The 17,803-nt window shown below is 32.8% G+C and overlaps 1 protein-coding gene across 1 annotated transcript; it reads right to left on the bottom strand.

Annotated features, from left to right (window-relative positions):
• Positions 1 to 471: 471 nt before the first annotated feature.
• Positions 472 to 16,913, bottom strand: LOC146527324 (protein zer-1 homolog). The gene is made up of 8 exons (XM_085206249.1): positions 15,756 to 16,913; positions 15,222 to 15,430; positions 13,578 to 13,749; positions 12,683 to 12,844; positions 8,309 to 8,470; positions 7,015 to 7,164; positions 5,113 to 5,365; positions 472 to 4,448 (listed from the first exon to the last, which is right to left on the bottom strand). Exons 1-8 carry the CDS (start codon positions 16,776 to 16,778, stop codon positions 4,273 to 4,275), a joined length of 2,307 nt encoding a protein of 768 aa, XP_085062375.1. The 5' UTR covers positions 16,779 to 16,913; the 3' UTR covers positions 472 to 4,272.
• Positions 16,914 to 17,803: the final 890 nt, after the last annotated feature.

Raw genomic sequence — 17,803 nt, 5'->3', positions numbered from 1 at the left:
CTATCTTACCTATTAAGTACTTTTATTGTACTGGTTAAAAGGATAAAATATAGCCTTAGAGGTACAGTGTACACGTAATGACTGTGGGTTCGATCCCATTGGGAAATTAAAATTATTATATCTGCTAATTATTTCTTGTTAGTAATAAGGCAATTATCGGTGTTAAACTCCGCCATTTCAGTTCTTATACAAAAATGAAGCAAGCTTTATTGTGCCTTGACTCTTGGTATTTTTGTAGTTTGAACATTGCATTGCCCGTACTACAGCGCCATCTATTATCGAGCAGAATACACCGTAGCATATACATTTTGCACAATTATTAATGTAATAGAATCCAAAACAATGATTTTTTTGTCTGTGCGTTTGTTCACGCTAATCTCAAGTAACTTACCATTTTCAATATCTCGCTCTAGTAGTACATAAATATGAGCAAAAAAAAATATAAAAAGAACATAACAAATAAAACAACCATTTGGAATATAATTTATTTAATATAACGTTACTCTAAACGACATTTCTTCAAAAGAGGTAATTCTTAGAAATACATATAAAAAAAATGTGTAAATAAGAAACAGTCAAGTAACAACAACTTATATTTTTAATAACTAGGTACTTAAATTACTCAGATTTAAATAAAAAAATACTAATTATTTAAGAGGCAATCATGTCAAATACTAACTAAGAATAAACATTAACTATAAGAAATAAATGTATAATAATTATGTTACTTATATGTAAATATACTATATTTTTTATATATTACATATATATCAATACAAGGCCTAATATTTTTTTATGAGAATTTTACAATTAATTTATGATTTTATTATTTATGATTTATAATAAAATCATATCTTTTTATATAATTCACAGTAAATCAATATTGTAAATCTTCATATATAATCAAACTTAATATACTACTTATTTAATATTAAACCGAACAAATTACATAGAAAATAAAGTTAAATATATACAATATTCATTATCAATAACAATGCATATTTTTTTAAATAAAAAAAAATGATTGCTTGAATTCAACATATTGTGCGTAATTTCAAACTAAAAAAGCATAATTATAGGAAATGAAAATAAGTCATTCCCCTAAATGGGAATCGAACCCAAAACGGTCGCGCTTTCGCTGCACCAGGACCCTCTCAGCTGGTAACTAAGTTGAAAATTTAAGAAAAGAAGGGGTGATTGATTAAGCGTGACAATATTTCATATAACACTCAGTCACAACTATAATTATAATTACATATATAATAAATAAATAAAATTTACACTACAGATAGACATTTAAATTGTGTAATATTAAATTTTAACAGCCGTTATGTTATTTGTAAACATTTCATAAGAGAATATTTAATTTTTTAATCCAAAACATCTACATAATGGCATAATTAAAGGTGACATGCAATATAGTTAAAGATGATGTATAAGAGTGATACTCTTAAATTTATTGGATACAATTTAAACAAAATCAACACCGAAAAAACACTTTCTAAAGTGTTTATAATTTAATATAAAGATAAGATATCAAGTATTTATTATATTATACTAATAGAAATTTTATGATAATATAATAATTATTAATAAATTTTTAATAAAAGTTCCTTGCGTTTGTAATGGACAACTTATTTTTTATAGTATTATTAATAATAAACCATCCTTCTAAGTGACAAAAGAAAAAAGATTCTAAATACGGTTAGGTGTAATGAATATATTTATGTATTCCAATTCTCTAAATCTTGCTACTGAGATTTTTTTTTATAATTTCATATATTAAAATCTTATACAAAGTAAGCTTTCGATAAATGGACACATATAGAGAGACATCAAAATTTTCCAACATGTCTGTATTCTATCCTAGCGGACGCGCGTAACTTCGCCTGCTTATTTGTAACCTTAGAGGTGAATTATAATAAACCATAAAACACGTGTTCAATGAAATATTTTTAAGTCTAAATTTAAAATTTTATAAAAGTTGGTGGCGATTTGAAGATTTTTCCGTACAAACTTTCAACCCCTTATTTGCAACCTTAGGGGAAGAATTCTATAAAACCATGAAACATGTGTTCATGTAAATACTTTTAAGTCTGAATTTCAAATTTTATAAAAATTGGGGACAATTTAAAAAAAAATCTATACAAACTTTTAACCACCCTTAAGGGGAGAATTCTAGAAAACGAGGAAACACATGTTCAGTTAAATATTTTTAAAAATGAAAATTCCAAATTTTATAAAAATCGGTGCCGATTTAAAAAATTTTCCATACAAACTTTCAACCCCTATTTCACCTCTGTAGGATTACACTTTATATATATATATATATATATATATATATATATATATCATTTGGCTCTAATATATAATGTTAAGATTTCAAGGTAGAATGTATAGTCAATAAATTGTCAAGTTTAGAGAATAAATTATTAATATTACTATTTAATAAAGTATGTTTACATATCTTATATATATATATATATATATATATATATGTCTAAAATATTTTCAGAAAAATATTTAATTTCCTATAAATATTAATAATGTAAGTTAATTTTATTCATTCCATTTTAGTCATTCCATTTATCAATATAATAATATAATCAAAATTAAAAACTTCTACAAATAGGCCAATAGTTTCTTTTAATTGTAAAATCATATGGATATTTATTTAACCAGGGATGTTAGTGCTCTGTAACCATAACGAAACTATCGGAAATCCTAAATAAAAAAACTATCCCTTTCTGTAACCGAATTCGATATAAAAATAATTCTTTAAAAATTTTAAGACAACTTTAAGAAAATGTCAATTATATAATATCTGTAATCGAAATTATTTGAAACTATCGGATAAATCGAAATAATTTTATATCCGTAACCAACATAGGATTCTTCTTATATCAGTAATGCTACATTCGTAACATCCCTGTAATAAAGTTGTACAATAGAAGCATTGTATATTTCATATATTTCTTAAATATCAGACCATTAATTGTCCAACAAAATCATTCACTTCGTGTGACAGTTCAAAAATATTAAACTTTTAAGCATTATAGATGTAAAAAAGTTTAATCTTATGATCAACAGACATATAGAAGTGAACGTCATATTATATTAAGTATTCTACAAATCTCAAAAACCACCTAACCATATACACAGAAACATGTAATTAATTTATTTAATATACACCTATTATACTTTAATCATGTTTTAAAATAGATTTTATACAAAATATAAAATGAGAGACCATTCCACTTTCGCTCCCCTTTTTAATCTGTGATCGAGATGACATATTTTATTAAATAAGTATGAACAATATGATATAGTCAACAATTACTTAATTAGATAATAAATATTACTATATTTACTAATTATTAATATATTTACACGATAATTATTAATATTTTTTGTTTTTTTATCCTTTATAAATCACAAAAAACACTGAAGGCTCTTTCTGCATATATTTTTATTAACACAAAAATATACTTCAACCTTAATAAGCAGACCACCAAATTAATTATGTTATGATTTTTTAGCCACTAGACTAATTAGATAACATAATTAATTATATAAATAATTAATTAATATATTACAGTAGCTTATTTTTTCAAATCTTTTGATAAATTATTTCTTGACTTTCCAGGTTTACCTGGTTAAGGGTTAAAGTAGCTACATCCATGCACATATTAGATTATTAAACACTATTAAAAAAAAACAGGTCAAAAAAAGATAGTTACACCATAGGAACACAAAGTGGCTACCCACCTACAACAGTATATTATTAGTCCTTAGAGCCACTTTCCAAAATCCATTTCACACCGAGCCAACAACAGTTATAACACTATCACTATCATATAAAAACATACTGTTCTATCAGTTTTTATTTGCAGATACGTAAAATTCATGGTACAAGAGCCTAATGTTTAATTTGTTTGTTAAACACTATCACCATCACACCACAAGAACGGGTATAGAAGCCTAAATAACCAGTAGGCATAACATACTTGGCCAAGCAATCGCTTCTTCCGTATACGAGGATCCGTATCCTCAAAGTACTCCATTAGTAATGTTCCATCAATTATTAATCACTACACAAAACACCAAAAAACACACTGTCCTATCAGTTTCTGTTTACGGGTACGAGAATATCAGGGTAAAGAAGCCTAAAAAGGCCACACCCAGACACGACAACCAACAGACGCAACATCCTTGGCCAAGCAATCGCTATTCCCGCACATGAGGATCTATCTCCTCAAAGTACTCCATTAGTTAATTGTCCGGTGAGAGCGGCGGTGAAGCGAGGTCGCGGAGGGTGTGTGCCATACAGTTTTTTAGGACTGTCCACGCCAGATCCTTAATCATCATGTAGGGGCCGGAGTGTACGAGTAACTGCTGGAGGAGCATCAGACCACCCTCGTTTTCTAACAAGCTGCAGTATTTGTCGGCTGTAATATATTAAATTAATGTTAATGTCGAGGTTAATCAATTATAGGCTATAGTTTTAAATTTTTCACACGAATTATCGAAAAGAAAGATGTAACTGCAAGTACATTTTTTTATTTGGTTTTGCGTTGCATCTCGCATAGCAGGGTAGTCCGAGGACACTTACGCGGCCACGACTTGTCGATCGTACTGCAATGTTAAGACACGTCGTTCCTCACGCACCACCCAATTTTGGAGACATTGCGTGTTTAAGTGTCGGAACTGAACGCCGCGCATCGTCTTGATATCAGAGCATTTAAATGACAACAATTTACCGAGTAGGAATTGAACCCACAATCATCACATGTATAGTGAAGTACAACTTCACATACGATGGCATCATTATTTATGTAATCCGTATAATATGTTGGATTAACGCCAAAATTGTTAATACAATTTTGCATTGGAAAATTACGCGGCGTAACTAGTATGTCACATCCAAATAGAATATTTAAAAATAACTTTCCATTTTTCCACTTTAATAGTACAAAGCGCGGTGTTCTACTTTCAGCCATTATATATGTAACATTCCCAACAAAAACAAAGTTATAAAAAGGTGCTTAGTGATTCATCACTTCGCTTTTCCTATAACATAAGAGACCTGCAAAACAAAAAACAACAACTCACGGTAAACTGTCGTCAAATTGGCGAGGGCCCACACCGCCCAATGTTGGCACTGTGGTGTATGACGAGCCTTCAGCAAAGTTAGTATAGGACGGAAGGACCGATAGTTGATATTCCTATCGGCGGAGAGATCCCATCTCTCCACGGCTGAGGCTATACGAGACAACACTGCATCTCTGGCTGGTTCCTCGACGGTCCAGGCTTGAGGTCCGTCTGAAGCCATGTGTGCTAGGACGCCCGCCGCGTTGTAGCTCACCTGAAAGTTATATAGGACCGTCTTTTTAACAGAAAATTTGATAGATTTATTTATTTACGTACGTTTAAAAATTAATTTTATTATAATCAAATTATATTTAACGCCGTAGTGGCGAAGTGGTCAGTACAAGCGTGCGACTGTAGACGCGACGGTTGTGTGTTCGATTCCCACTCGAAAAAATAAATATGTAATATTGTCATATTTTTGCTCTCCTAACAAGGCAAAAATTGCGGCGCTCAGTTCCGCCATTTAACAAGCAATGTCACTACCAGCGGAAAGTGGGGAACGGGGTGTGGGTGTCCTTGGGTGCTATATGCGGGATACAGCGTAAGGCAGAAGAAAATCATCTTGTACGTATATCTTGTTGTTTCTCTTTTTTTAGCCTCGGTTGTTATTGAAGACAACTTTGTGAATGATAAACTGTACGAAATATGTAGTAATCTGCGTACACCCTGATACATATATTGTAGAGTGCCTATATGAGTGCTTTCGTTGACCCCCTTGCCTTTACTTTTGTAGTCAATGAAGGAATAGTCAGGAAGCACTGGTGGTGGTGTATTAGTCTAAACTTGAGCCACTTTTCATAGCTACTATAGCTCATGTTTGGTTTGTGTCACTCTGCCATTATTAATTAAGAGCATTGGAGTGGATTCTTATATCAGATTTTATGTTATCTTAAAAGCAGTATTGCAGCTATCACTATTATCGATTGACCAATATACTTAGAGAAAAAAAAGATACCTTCATTGTTTTCGTGATTATGGATGACCACAAGATGATCTTTCAAAAAATTAATTATTTGAAATAGTATTATTTAAAAGATTTTTTTTTTAGCTTAATTACACTAGTTATATATACTATAAAATATTTTTTTTGACAGCGAAAAAACTACAATGTAAAAACATTATAATAAGACAATTTTTATCATAGGAAAAGCTATTTTAGATACCTTAAACTTTCTTAAGCTGCAATCAAAAATAAAAATCGTATTTAGATAAGTTGGTCTATTCTATTGTACTGAACAATGAACAGAATTTTGAAATTACGAATTTCGTTACGACCATTTATTACTTCCAAGGCAAAACTTTTTTCTTCAAAATACACTTCGACATTTTTTTTTTTTGAAAACATTAATTACAAAGCTTTGTTAATGGTATTAGCTATCTAGTTTTATAAATTATATGTATTTTCAATTATGCCGTTGCTGTTAAATAATCGGTTTAAAATAAACTTTCAGGATAACAGAAATAGCTGATCGATTGCGAAAGAAATATAAGTGCCAGTTAATAAAAAATCGATAAAGACAACATATACGCGTACTTTAATCTCACAGTTAGGTACATCCAGTAGACCCATCAGTTTAAAATTTATTTGGGTCACTTCGATGTTTCTGCCGACCAATTTTTAACATACCCTCCGGGTTAATTGTAATATCGTTCCTTGTTAAATACAATATATATTTCATTCGCATCACATTTTGCAGCAAATAGGTCGTAGAACACGGAGAGAATGAACTGGCCCAAAATTTTAAGGCCAATTCGACAATTTTAACGAAAAGTTCTTTAAATAACGCTACGAGATTTTCTTATATAGTTATTAATAGATATAAGACTAGAGACTAACAAAAGCTAGATGAAAACAATACATACTTCAATTCCATCACTAGTTGAATCAAGTAGGTCGTAGAACACGGTGAGAAACAACTGGTCCATTAACTTCGGACGGAGTTCAGCCACCTCTGCCACGTTGCCGAGGAGGCCCATCATGTTGCGCAGCAATTCTTCCTTTTCAGGGAATTTCTGGTGACATTTTGGGTATTTCTTAGTTATTTTTTTCTACTTCCACGCTGTATTCCGTATATAGAAGAGGGGAAGCAGCGGGCACCCATTGTTAAGATTTCGTTCGTTCGATTTTGTTTCGTTTTCGCCAAATATTGGAGACATGGTGCGATGAGTGGCGGAAAAAGTTGCTTTGTCTTGTTACTAAAGCGAGAAAATGAAAATGATAAATAAGTTATTCCCTCGAGTGGAAAGCGAACCCACAATCGTTGTGTTTACGACCTATGCCGCTGCGCTATGACGGTATATTTTATATGGTTGGAAATTTTATTTTAGAGAAAATAAATCCAACATATACATATCAAAAATTTACCATGCCGGAGTTGAACCAGCTATCTTTTCAATGTTGTGCAATTTACGATAAAAGTTATGATTTTAATTTAAATATGTATTCTATTTCGATAGCCCTGTAATATTACGTACATATGTATGTGAATGAGATTCATACTAAAAATATTTTTTAAGGCATAATTTTAATAAGGCATCGCATTTTTCTTATATACCTCCAAATTTTGCCAATGGGCACGTCAAGCAAATGAAAGAACGGTAAAAAAGATTTATGAAGGAAAAGTGAGTGGTAAGAGGTAGGGGGGTATAAACACTGTACCGATGGTACTGGGGGAAGGTCCTGTAAAAAGCACCGTTCCGCCGAACCCCCGGAATGCATGTATAAAGAGGTTGATGACAGTTGAAGCGTTTGGCGCTCCGTTCTCTCTGGCTACTCCTCTAGAGATACAGTAGCTAAGTAAGTATATTATTTTGCGAATACGTTTGTTTTAATAGATTCCTTCTACTACCGGGATGGCTATATCCGGGATACACCGTGAAGTTATTTGAAATAAGAACACTGGGTATTTTCTGTCAATCAATTTGCCATCTTCACTTTAATACCATCTTCATCTTTAGCTTAAACTAGTTTTTACATGCAGATTCACCCGCGTCATCAGTGTTAGTGTAGTCCCCCCTTAATACCGGCATCGGGCCTGTATCCTCTTTGGTGTTACGGGTGTATACGGGGTCGTGGGAAGCAGTGATCACTTACAATCACGTGACTTGTACGCGACTTTTCCTCTCTTTTCCATAGAAAAAAAGGAGAAATAATTACATTAAGGCAAGCCAAAAAGAGCTCCATCCCGCGGTTATCCAAGAAGCGCTGGCAGTTCTGCGGCGTCTCATCAGTCACGTTCCACATTGTGGACCATGCGACCTCGAGCACATCATCGCAGAGGTGACGGTCCAGACGATCTGAGATCAAATTGAGCATTTTCTGTAACAAGTGTACATGGTAATAAGTATATATTTTTACTAATAATAGTATATTTACATATTGTCTTTAGTGGCAAGACAGAGAAAAAAGAGATTCAACAGCTAAAGCTATACTATAAATGTTTTATCATTCTAAACTTACAGAAGATTACTAAATCATAGTTTGAGTTTATTATTTTTGCTGTAAAAAGATCAAAGAGCCGCAGCCTTTACAAATGAACTAGCATCGCTATTGTTCAGGTCCATCTCAGAAACTTGCTTCCCGTCATGTGGAGCGGAAGCAAATTGGATAGGTTAACAATTTCTCCAAGTTATTCTTGAATAACTTAAATTATAATTATTTTCATGACAACTGTTAGTGTAAAATATATTAGTGCAGAGGTACAAGGGTGCTACTGTAAATGCGACCGTTCGATCCGCTTTCGGAATGGAATATTTAATATTAACATTTTCTCGCTCTGGTAACGAGGCAATGGCAAAGGGGGGTGTTAAGTTCCACCACTCAACACATAATGTGTCAAGGATTCAGCAAAAAGAGGGAAACGGAAGTGTCTGAAAAGAGAACTAGGTTCGCAGGTTCTATGTACGGGAAAAGAATGTAACACAATTATAATAAATTGAATATTAAAATCCACTATCATCAGATACTTTTTCAATGCTTGCATTTGTGTAAATAAAAAATATCTATTAAGTTTATAACGCTATTAATATTTATTATACAATGTCGGCGTTGTCCGATAGCTATGAAGAATATTCTTGTCTATGCAAGTTTCTTCCATATATTTTTTAATTTCTAAGGTATGAAAAAATTAATTCCTAGGTTTTTAAGGGTAATTTATTTAGCCCAAAAAACAAAATGGAGTAGTGATTTTATTGTATTTTCTTTTTTTGGACTCTTAAAAGCAGTTTAACCGCTTTTAGCAAGGTAGGGTATAGGAGGTTAACACACTCCGTTATCCACTTTTCGTCTAATTTTCATTAAATTCAACCTTCATTAAAGTCAACAAGAGCGAACAATGAAAATAAATTAATTATAAAATTATTCCCCGAACAGAGATTGAACTCACAACCGTCGTATTTACAGTCCGACTCTGCCCCACTTCACCACGAAGGCCTCGACGGACTTTTAAATAGTTTATATATTGCCAAATAAAAACCACGTATAGTAAAATATCTAGATTATAGAATTCCAACGTGATTTAAGTCATGTTTCAGGAAGAATTACAATTAGTGAAGAAATTAGACTTAACTATACTTATATTTGTAAATGTTGTGTAAAGTGCCGACATAAGATACTTATGTAATAGTTTCATAATATTATTTATGCAAGAGATGGATTGGTAACATTTTGAAATTTTGTTAAAAATCCAGCACATAGTCGGTTGGCAGAGGAAATCTGGGAGTCTAATGTTAGACCACTCCAGTCCCATTAATACTTCCGTTGTTCACTTTCCACCGAGTTCTGGAGGCGTTCCGTATCGAGTGGCAATACTCAACGAGGCTCGTTACCCTACCAGAGCAACGAAATATAATATTAAATATTCCATTCCCTGAGAGGAAATAGAATTAAGAACCTTCGCGTTAACAGTTAACAGAGTTTATTATTAAACGGAAGCTAGTTCAAAATTCAGTTTCAAGTTGGTGACGCTGCCTCCCAACTGACAACTAGTCGTTGTTGACAAATTGTTGATCTAATAAACTTGCTTGACTGTTGCCCTGACAACCCTCGAGTTACGTTAATGTTAGAAAACTATTGGATAAAGTGGGAAAGGTAATGAATTAAAACAAGGCTTCAAATAATTATTAAACAACCAAAGGGAATTATCTAGCAGTCTAATAATAATATCTGGTTCTAAAGAATCCGTCGGGCAGAGTGACGTTAGCGATCCTTTTCTTTCGGTCGCTGTTGATAGCCCATAAAAGTGCCAGCCAGCAATTAGAGCCGTTCTTATATAACCTCTATGGTCATTATTTGATTATTTCTAACATTAATATAATTTAGAAACTTATAGACAGTATGTGTTATTATCGTTTTTAAAAAAACGTTTACCGCTCCAGTTCCGATTTCTAACAATATAATTATACAGTTTTTAATTAAAGTTAAACAACAATAGCATATTTTTATGAAAGATTTTCTTAATTAATATATTTTAACAACATCGAAAATACTAAAAAACAAGCAGCAAATCTCATTGGTAATAATGAATCAATAAAAACACAATTTTGTTCGCATAAATAAAGACACTAGAGTTAGCGGACACTAGCTCCGACCTGAAACGTATGAGATAGAGGGAGTGTCTAAGATAAATTTCTGATTGAGAAATGAACCGTTTGGGTTGGTTACGGTTGGTTGGTTTGAACTGATGGTTATGTTTACTCTTCGGTTACTATAACATTATCTTTTATGCTTCACGCTGCATCCAGCACATATCAGGGTAGGATGAGGGAAACTAGTGTTAAGGACACTGAATTTCCCATTTTCCGCTGAATTCTGGAAGCATTTTGCGTGTAGAGTGGCGCGCTGTAGCCTTAACACCAGAGCGAAGAAACAAGAATATAATTTTAAATACGTCTTTCATTTCTTCGAGGGGGGGATCGAACCCACAACCAGCATTTACAGTCACACATTTGTGGGCACAGGCATCACAAAATATAATAACCCGGTCCAGAGATAAATATTAAATCTCTGCCACTTTATGAACTATGTCACTTTTCCTGGATCAATAAGATAATGTGCACAGTGCCTGACTGTGAACGCAATGGTTGTGGGTTCTATAATTATTCTCATTTCCTCGATTTAATAAAAAGACAAACGGGATTGAGTTCCGCTAATCCGTGTCTCGCTCACTGTCTCAAAAACTGGACAATCCGTGGGGAATGGAGTGTCCTATTTCTCCCCAAATAAGGTTCCATCTGCCTACGATTCGAGATACAGCATAAAGTAATAAAATAATAAAAAATCGCCGTTGCAGCAACATAAAATTGAAAATTTACATTGTTTCTACAAAAAAAAATATATATTCGCTGGCAACGAAAATAAAGCATATTATTATTAGTTCAAATAGGCATAGTTCAATATTGAATAATAAATGTCAATAATAACACCCAAACCAGTTGGTTGACGTGTTTGATCACATTGTCTCGAGAACTAGTTCTAGGATCGCAGACAGATCAAGTGTTATATAAAACAGGAGTAGCATACTAAAATATTACAGATTAATTCTAGAGACTTGTCGTAGCGCAGAGGCACAAGCTGTATCTCGCATATAGCATGGTAGCCAGAAAATGCCTAGCCTAGTGTTAAGACACTCCGTTCCCCACATCCCGCCGAATTTTCGCGGAACTAAACGCCGCCCTTTGCCTAGTTCCAGAGCGAAGCTATGAAAATATTAATAAATAATTCATTTCTCCGAGTGGGAATCGAAACCACAACCGTTATTTACAGTTTAAAAATTTAACATAAATCATACACAGAGAAAATATAACAAAATCTAAAAAAGTATATATACATTTAGGCCGTCTTCGCATTGCTCTCGTATGTTCATTCAATTCGCTGCCATCAAACGACATCCTTGCCATATCATATTTCGAATACTACATAATAAATACACCTATACGTCGGTTTTTATATAAATTATTTACAATATGGCTACCATTAGTGACTTATTACAACATAGTTAGTGTCTTTTACAACATAATTACAATGAATAAATAACAATATGGTGGTTACGGTATGGAAATGTCATTTCATTATTTGAAAAATAATGACGCCGTCATCGGGTTATAATTGGAAAGAGACCTACGCACGCAATGTTTATTGGTTTCACTCCACTTGAAGTAATTTTATGAATTTTATCATTTATTACCTAAATTGAGTTACACAAATTGCGGCGTTAAGTTCCACCAGTTTAGTTTACATTACAGCTTACATAGCAAGTGTAGGCAGAGCGAACTTGGGAACTTAGTGTTAAGACACTTCCGTTCCCCAGTTTCCGCTGAATCCTGGAGGCATTGCGTGTTTAGTAGCATATCCTCATGTGAGAATAAATTAAAATATTAAATATTGCATATCCTCATGTGAGAATAAAACTAACAACTAGTCGCATTTATAGTCGCACATCAACATAAGAAATCCGAATGATTTTTAAATGTATCCTTTATCCACTCCCAAGACAAAAAAAGACTTAAAATTACTGAAAAAATAAACACTTACCCCAATAGCGCCATTGTTGCCCAGGAATCTCTTCTGCTTGCCGTCCACCTGGCACGCCAGGGAGTTCAGCAAATAGATGGCGATGCGCTGCACAAAGTCCTCTTGGTTCACATCAGCCACACTGGTCAAAAGGATCTGAACGACCCGCTCGTATTCGAATAACTGAAAATAAATTATCATTATAAGTAGGTATACCTACTTATTGAATAAATATTGTGTTTTTTGTATGGTTTCTCTAATTCCTTAAAGGAAAAGGAAGGAAGTTATTGAAAAATCTTGTTGGCTTCACCATATAAATGTAACAAATAAATATTTTCATAATTCCATTCATATTTCTTTTACATTGAATTTAATAAGTAGATGCAATGCAAAAATATTTATTTATCCTTTATTCCGGATATTTTTTTTTAATAAAAGTTAAAATGTTAATTACATTTCAACTTTTATTAATTTAACTTTTATTAACGCAAGGTATAACGTTTTCATACAGTTAACTTCAATAATTATGAACGAAAGAAAAAGAGATTAAGTTGTATAAATAAGTTTTTTTAATTAATTTTATATTGTCTCTTCCTTTTTCGCAAAAACATTACACTATTAACTTAAATATTATTATATTAAAGTTTAATATATATAAACCAATAAATGTATAACAGTATTAAAATACACATCAGAGCATAATTGTAATAATTATGTTCTTTGAATATTACATCAAAACCAAACTCAATGAAAAAATACTTATAGCTTTCTGTTTGCTGTTACTACAAACTTAATTTGTAAATTTAGAACATAAAGCCATAAAAAATATCATAATTACTAACATTTCAACTTTAAAAAACCATTTTAACGACTACGATGTAACATATAAAAAACCTCCAAAAATCTAAATACTTACGACATCCGTGGGTATTTTGAACTGGCACATTGTGAGGCAGCAGTTTCTCATCATGGTATCGTCACCGAGGTGGGCCTCCATCCCGTCGAGTAATGCAGTGATAATTCTACGCTTCAACGTGATACCAATATGCGGATTTTCTTTGTTTTTTACTATATAGAATAATGTGGCACTGTAAAAAAAGTATCATAAAATAAATCATAATAATAATCAGCTTCACGCTGTATCCCGCACACAGCAGGTTAGGCAGAGGGAACCTAGTGTTAAGACACTCCGTTCATCACTTTCTGCCGAATTCTGGAGGCATTGCGTGTAGTGTTGAATAAAGTATCATGTTAACAAAAAAACAATTTAAAATTTGTGGGGACCGTCGAAGTTCAGGTGCACAACGCCTGTCTATAAACGACGGTTGCGGGTACGATTCTCGCTCAGCGAAAGAATTATTTTCTTATTCTACCTAGCTTCGATAAGAGAAAGAAGCACGGCAGAAGAAGATTATGTGAAACTGTTAATACTATATCCCCTCTACCTATCCATGATACATATAGGTTAAAGAGTGAACCTAAGAAAAAAATAAAAGTAAGTAAGTAGTAAGACGTATGGAAGTGATTTTTAAAATATTATATAGAATATACATATATAATATAAAATATATTATAAAAATATACATATTATTCATAATTATATATAATATGTATATTTTTACTTATTTTTACTTATGTGTTATCACAATTTTGTCTTATATTTTTATTTATAATTGCACTGTACAAAAAAAGTAGGATTTGCACTTATAAACCTATATTTTTTTAAATTCTTGTCTGTCTGTCTGTATGTATGGTCACACTAATCTCTGAAAGTATTGCCCATTCGATTTGGGTATTTTTTGCAATATGCAATCATTACAGTTATTTTACAAAGAATATTAGAAATCCTTACCCTAATCAATAATTTAATATGTAAGGCTGGTTTGGAACGAGTAAAGTAAATTATTCATTGACATCAACACATTTGACTGTCAGTCAATTCTGTTTAGTAAATAAATAATCATGTAGTTCAAGCGGGCGAAGGCGCGTGGGGAGAGGGGGGGAGGGGGCCTAGTATACTATATATTTCTTAGATGTTTGAAGTGTAACAAAAGACTATATATATAAAATCGAAAGGTCACTAACTCATCATGAAATCTCAGAAACTACAAGAGCTAGGAATCTTAAATTTTACAAAGGACTTTTTTATTGGATGTAGGTGTTCGCTAAGATGGCAACTTTCGACTCCTAAGGGGTTGTTTTTGGGGTTAATAGTTTGTATGAAACTTCATTACTATAAGTGTGAAATTTTGCATGGGCATTTCTATTATGGCAATTTTTCATAGGAAGCATGTGCTTACTAAGACGAGAATTTGCAGTATATTTCTCCTGAAGAGATGAAATAGGGGTTAAAAGTTTGTATGGAAAAAAAATTAAATCGCCACCGATTTCTATAACATTTGAAATTTAGACTCTTAAAATTGAACACATGTTTCATGGTTTATTAGGATTCACCCTCTTAACTAAATATATTTTTATAAATATATGAAATAAATGTTTCTATAGTTCAAGCAGGCGAAGCCGCCCAAATCCACTAGTATAATATATTTTTAAAGCCTACCTGCCAGATATTTGAATATTTTTTTCAGATACATGTTGTTCCATTGCATCCAAAACAATTCTGAGAGCTCGGCCTATATATGACCTATATCTTTCAGTGCTACGGAACATATAATACAGGTCATTCAGGACCCGAGTGAGCATTGCAGGACGTTTCATGTATGCCACACCAGCAGTCAGAATTTGCTCTTCATTTGCATCCCCAGTTATCTATTTATAGTATAAATAAAGTTTAAATACTTTTATCCCTTTAGAAATATCCTTGACTATTATATTTTTATATTGTATCATAATAAGACATACATGAAGCCAATGTGGCCCAGTTTCTAATTGTAAACTTAATGTTGGTGGATTCAATATTTACTCCCAGAAATGATTTATTTCAATTTCCCCTCTCTGGTAACAAGACAAAATGTGGCATTCTATTACCACTTAAATCTAATGGAGTGTATTAAAATTGGGTTCACTCTGCCTAAGTTGCTATATGCAGAATAGTGTGAAGTTTAAAAACAGTTAATAAAACATGTATACTTACAACTTTTGCAGGAATATCATGTCGGGTGCAAGCTCCATGGTGAGTACTATATAGGCCAAGGAACTCGAGTGGTCTGTTGACACGGCTTACCAAGCCTGGTATATCACATCTTGCATGTACCTCAGATCCATCGGAGGGCCCACTAGTTAATGTCGACACTGCTGAACCTGTCCCTGCCAGGTTTGTGCCAGATATGTCTAGTGATTCTAGTAAAGGCAAATTTATAACAAGTTTCGCTAGAACCTCATTGGGATTCAAATATTTTCCTTGTCTTTCATTTGATTGGGAGATATCAAGGTGTCGCAAAGTATGTAAAGTTGAAATACAATCAATTATCTCTTTTGACCACATAACACTGTAGAGTATCAATGATTTTAGGTTTTTCAACTTGTTTAGTGGCCAAGTTGTGTTTGCTTGAAGTTCAGAAAGGTCCAAATGTGTTAGCTGATGTAACTGGAGTGGTTTCAAAAGCAAAGGAGGAAATACACACATAATTCCTTGGCAATGTATACTCAGTCGTCGTAACTTCGGAGCATCAACTATGTATCGACGCTGACGGAAACGATTGTCCCGAGGTTCTTTAGGGAACACGTTCGTCAGCGGCCCAAATTTTAATGAAATAAGATTGTTACTGTTGTTATTTATGATATCAATTGATGCTTGTGAAAGATGCTCACATTGTACAAGTTCCACTTCGCGGGGTTTATGTTCCATGAAGAATCTAAGACCTATATCCGTAATGCGCGAGTTACGCAGCCTGACAGCCTGTAGGCGAGTCCGGGAGCGGTCACGAAACAAGTTTCCGATGTTATCATTGACAAGGTTCTTTTTTTGATAGGCTTGTAGAAATTTTTCGCAAATCTCAACTGGTAATATAATATCGTCTTTTAATTTACGCCTCCGGCTCGTCGTGTCCAGTTTAGAAATAATGTTCAAATTAGCCACAATATAGTCCATGCACAGGTTCAGAAGTGAGTCTGGTGTACTGTCGTACACACAAAGCATTTCATGTTTGGTCGTCATCCTGAAGTGGTAGTTCAATGGAATCTTCTAAGTTATATTAAAAATCGCATAATATAAACAATTTTTGTGTGTTTTCACTATCACCGCTTCACTATGCCTTGTTTATTTTGATGTCTAAAAGAGAGGAGATCTCGCGTTACAATGGCAAAATTTTCTATCTGCACTGGCCCGCTTTGAAGAAATATTGTTTCGCAGTCGCACAGTGCATCGACAATAGTCGTCATTTCTATATGAAAGACCGATATGGATTCTAGTGATTTAAGCCAACAGATTAAAAATGAAAAACTACATCAATTTTCATAATCATTATATTACAAATTATATTGTTATATATTAGCTTTATTTTATTGTATGTTTCATATTGTTATACATAATTGTTTCATAATTCATGCATAGCATAGCATAGCATACATAGTAATTTTTATTAGTTCATGATATATAAAAAAATTAAAAGACTATTTAAAAGATTAAAACAAATAAAGACATATTTAAAGTATTCTAAAACGTAATAAATATGTTATATATTATTATGTTAATTTAGATCATAATATCAGAGTTTTATGTTTAAAATATAAAATACAATTTGTAAATAGATTTCAAATTCCACTAGAATTATTTAATTTCATCTGTCAAAATAATATTCATAGACAATCTTTTTTTAATCTGCAACAGCTTCTTGTAATATTGCGCAACCATAAGGCCCACTCCTTTTACCCTCCCCATAAATCCCCATAATGCATTTCTCTACTTTAAAACCTAGATTTTCACAACTATGCCACGCCTATTAGGTTTCCACGCCCATTTTTCTTGTGATCTCTCTTATGCATTTGCAGGGTTAGTGCATATGAGAAAGACCTGTAGATATTCCACACCTGATATTCATGAATTAATTACTTTAGTCATTTTGATTATATTCAATAAGCTCAATAAACTGAATTACTATCTATATGACTGTAAAGACGAATCACCTTTTGTTTTTCCCGCCTACCTAATGTCTAATGTGGCAAAGGTTGCACCGTTCTGTA

This window comes from Heliconius melpomene, chromosome 21, assembly GCF_056956725.1.
Source record: "Heliconius melpomene rosina isolate 202511_hmr_F chromosome 21, ASM5695672v1, whole genome shotgun sequence".
Classification (NCBI taxonomy): domain Eukaryota; kingdom Metazoa; phylum Arthropoda; class Insecta; order Lepidoptera; family Nymphalidae; genus Heliconius; species Heliconius melpomene.
This window is presented reverse-complemented; position numbering and strand designations above follow the sequence as displayed.

Bases quoted from the DNA above. Each gene is read 5' to 3' on its own strand.
- LOC146527324 (XM_085206249.1), bottom strand. From the start codon at position 16,778: ATGACGACCAAACATGAAATGCTTTGTGTGTACGACAGTACACCAGAC. The intron at 13,750-15,221 runs GTAGGCTTTAAA...CTTTTTTTACAG, and splicing joins AATATTCAAATATCTGGCAG to TGCCACATTATTCTATATAG. The intron at 4,449-5,112 runs GTGAGTTGTTGT...AATATATTACAG, and splicing joins CAATTTGACGACAGTTTACC to CCGACAAATACTGCAGCTTG.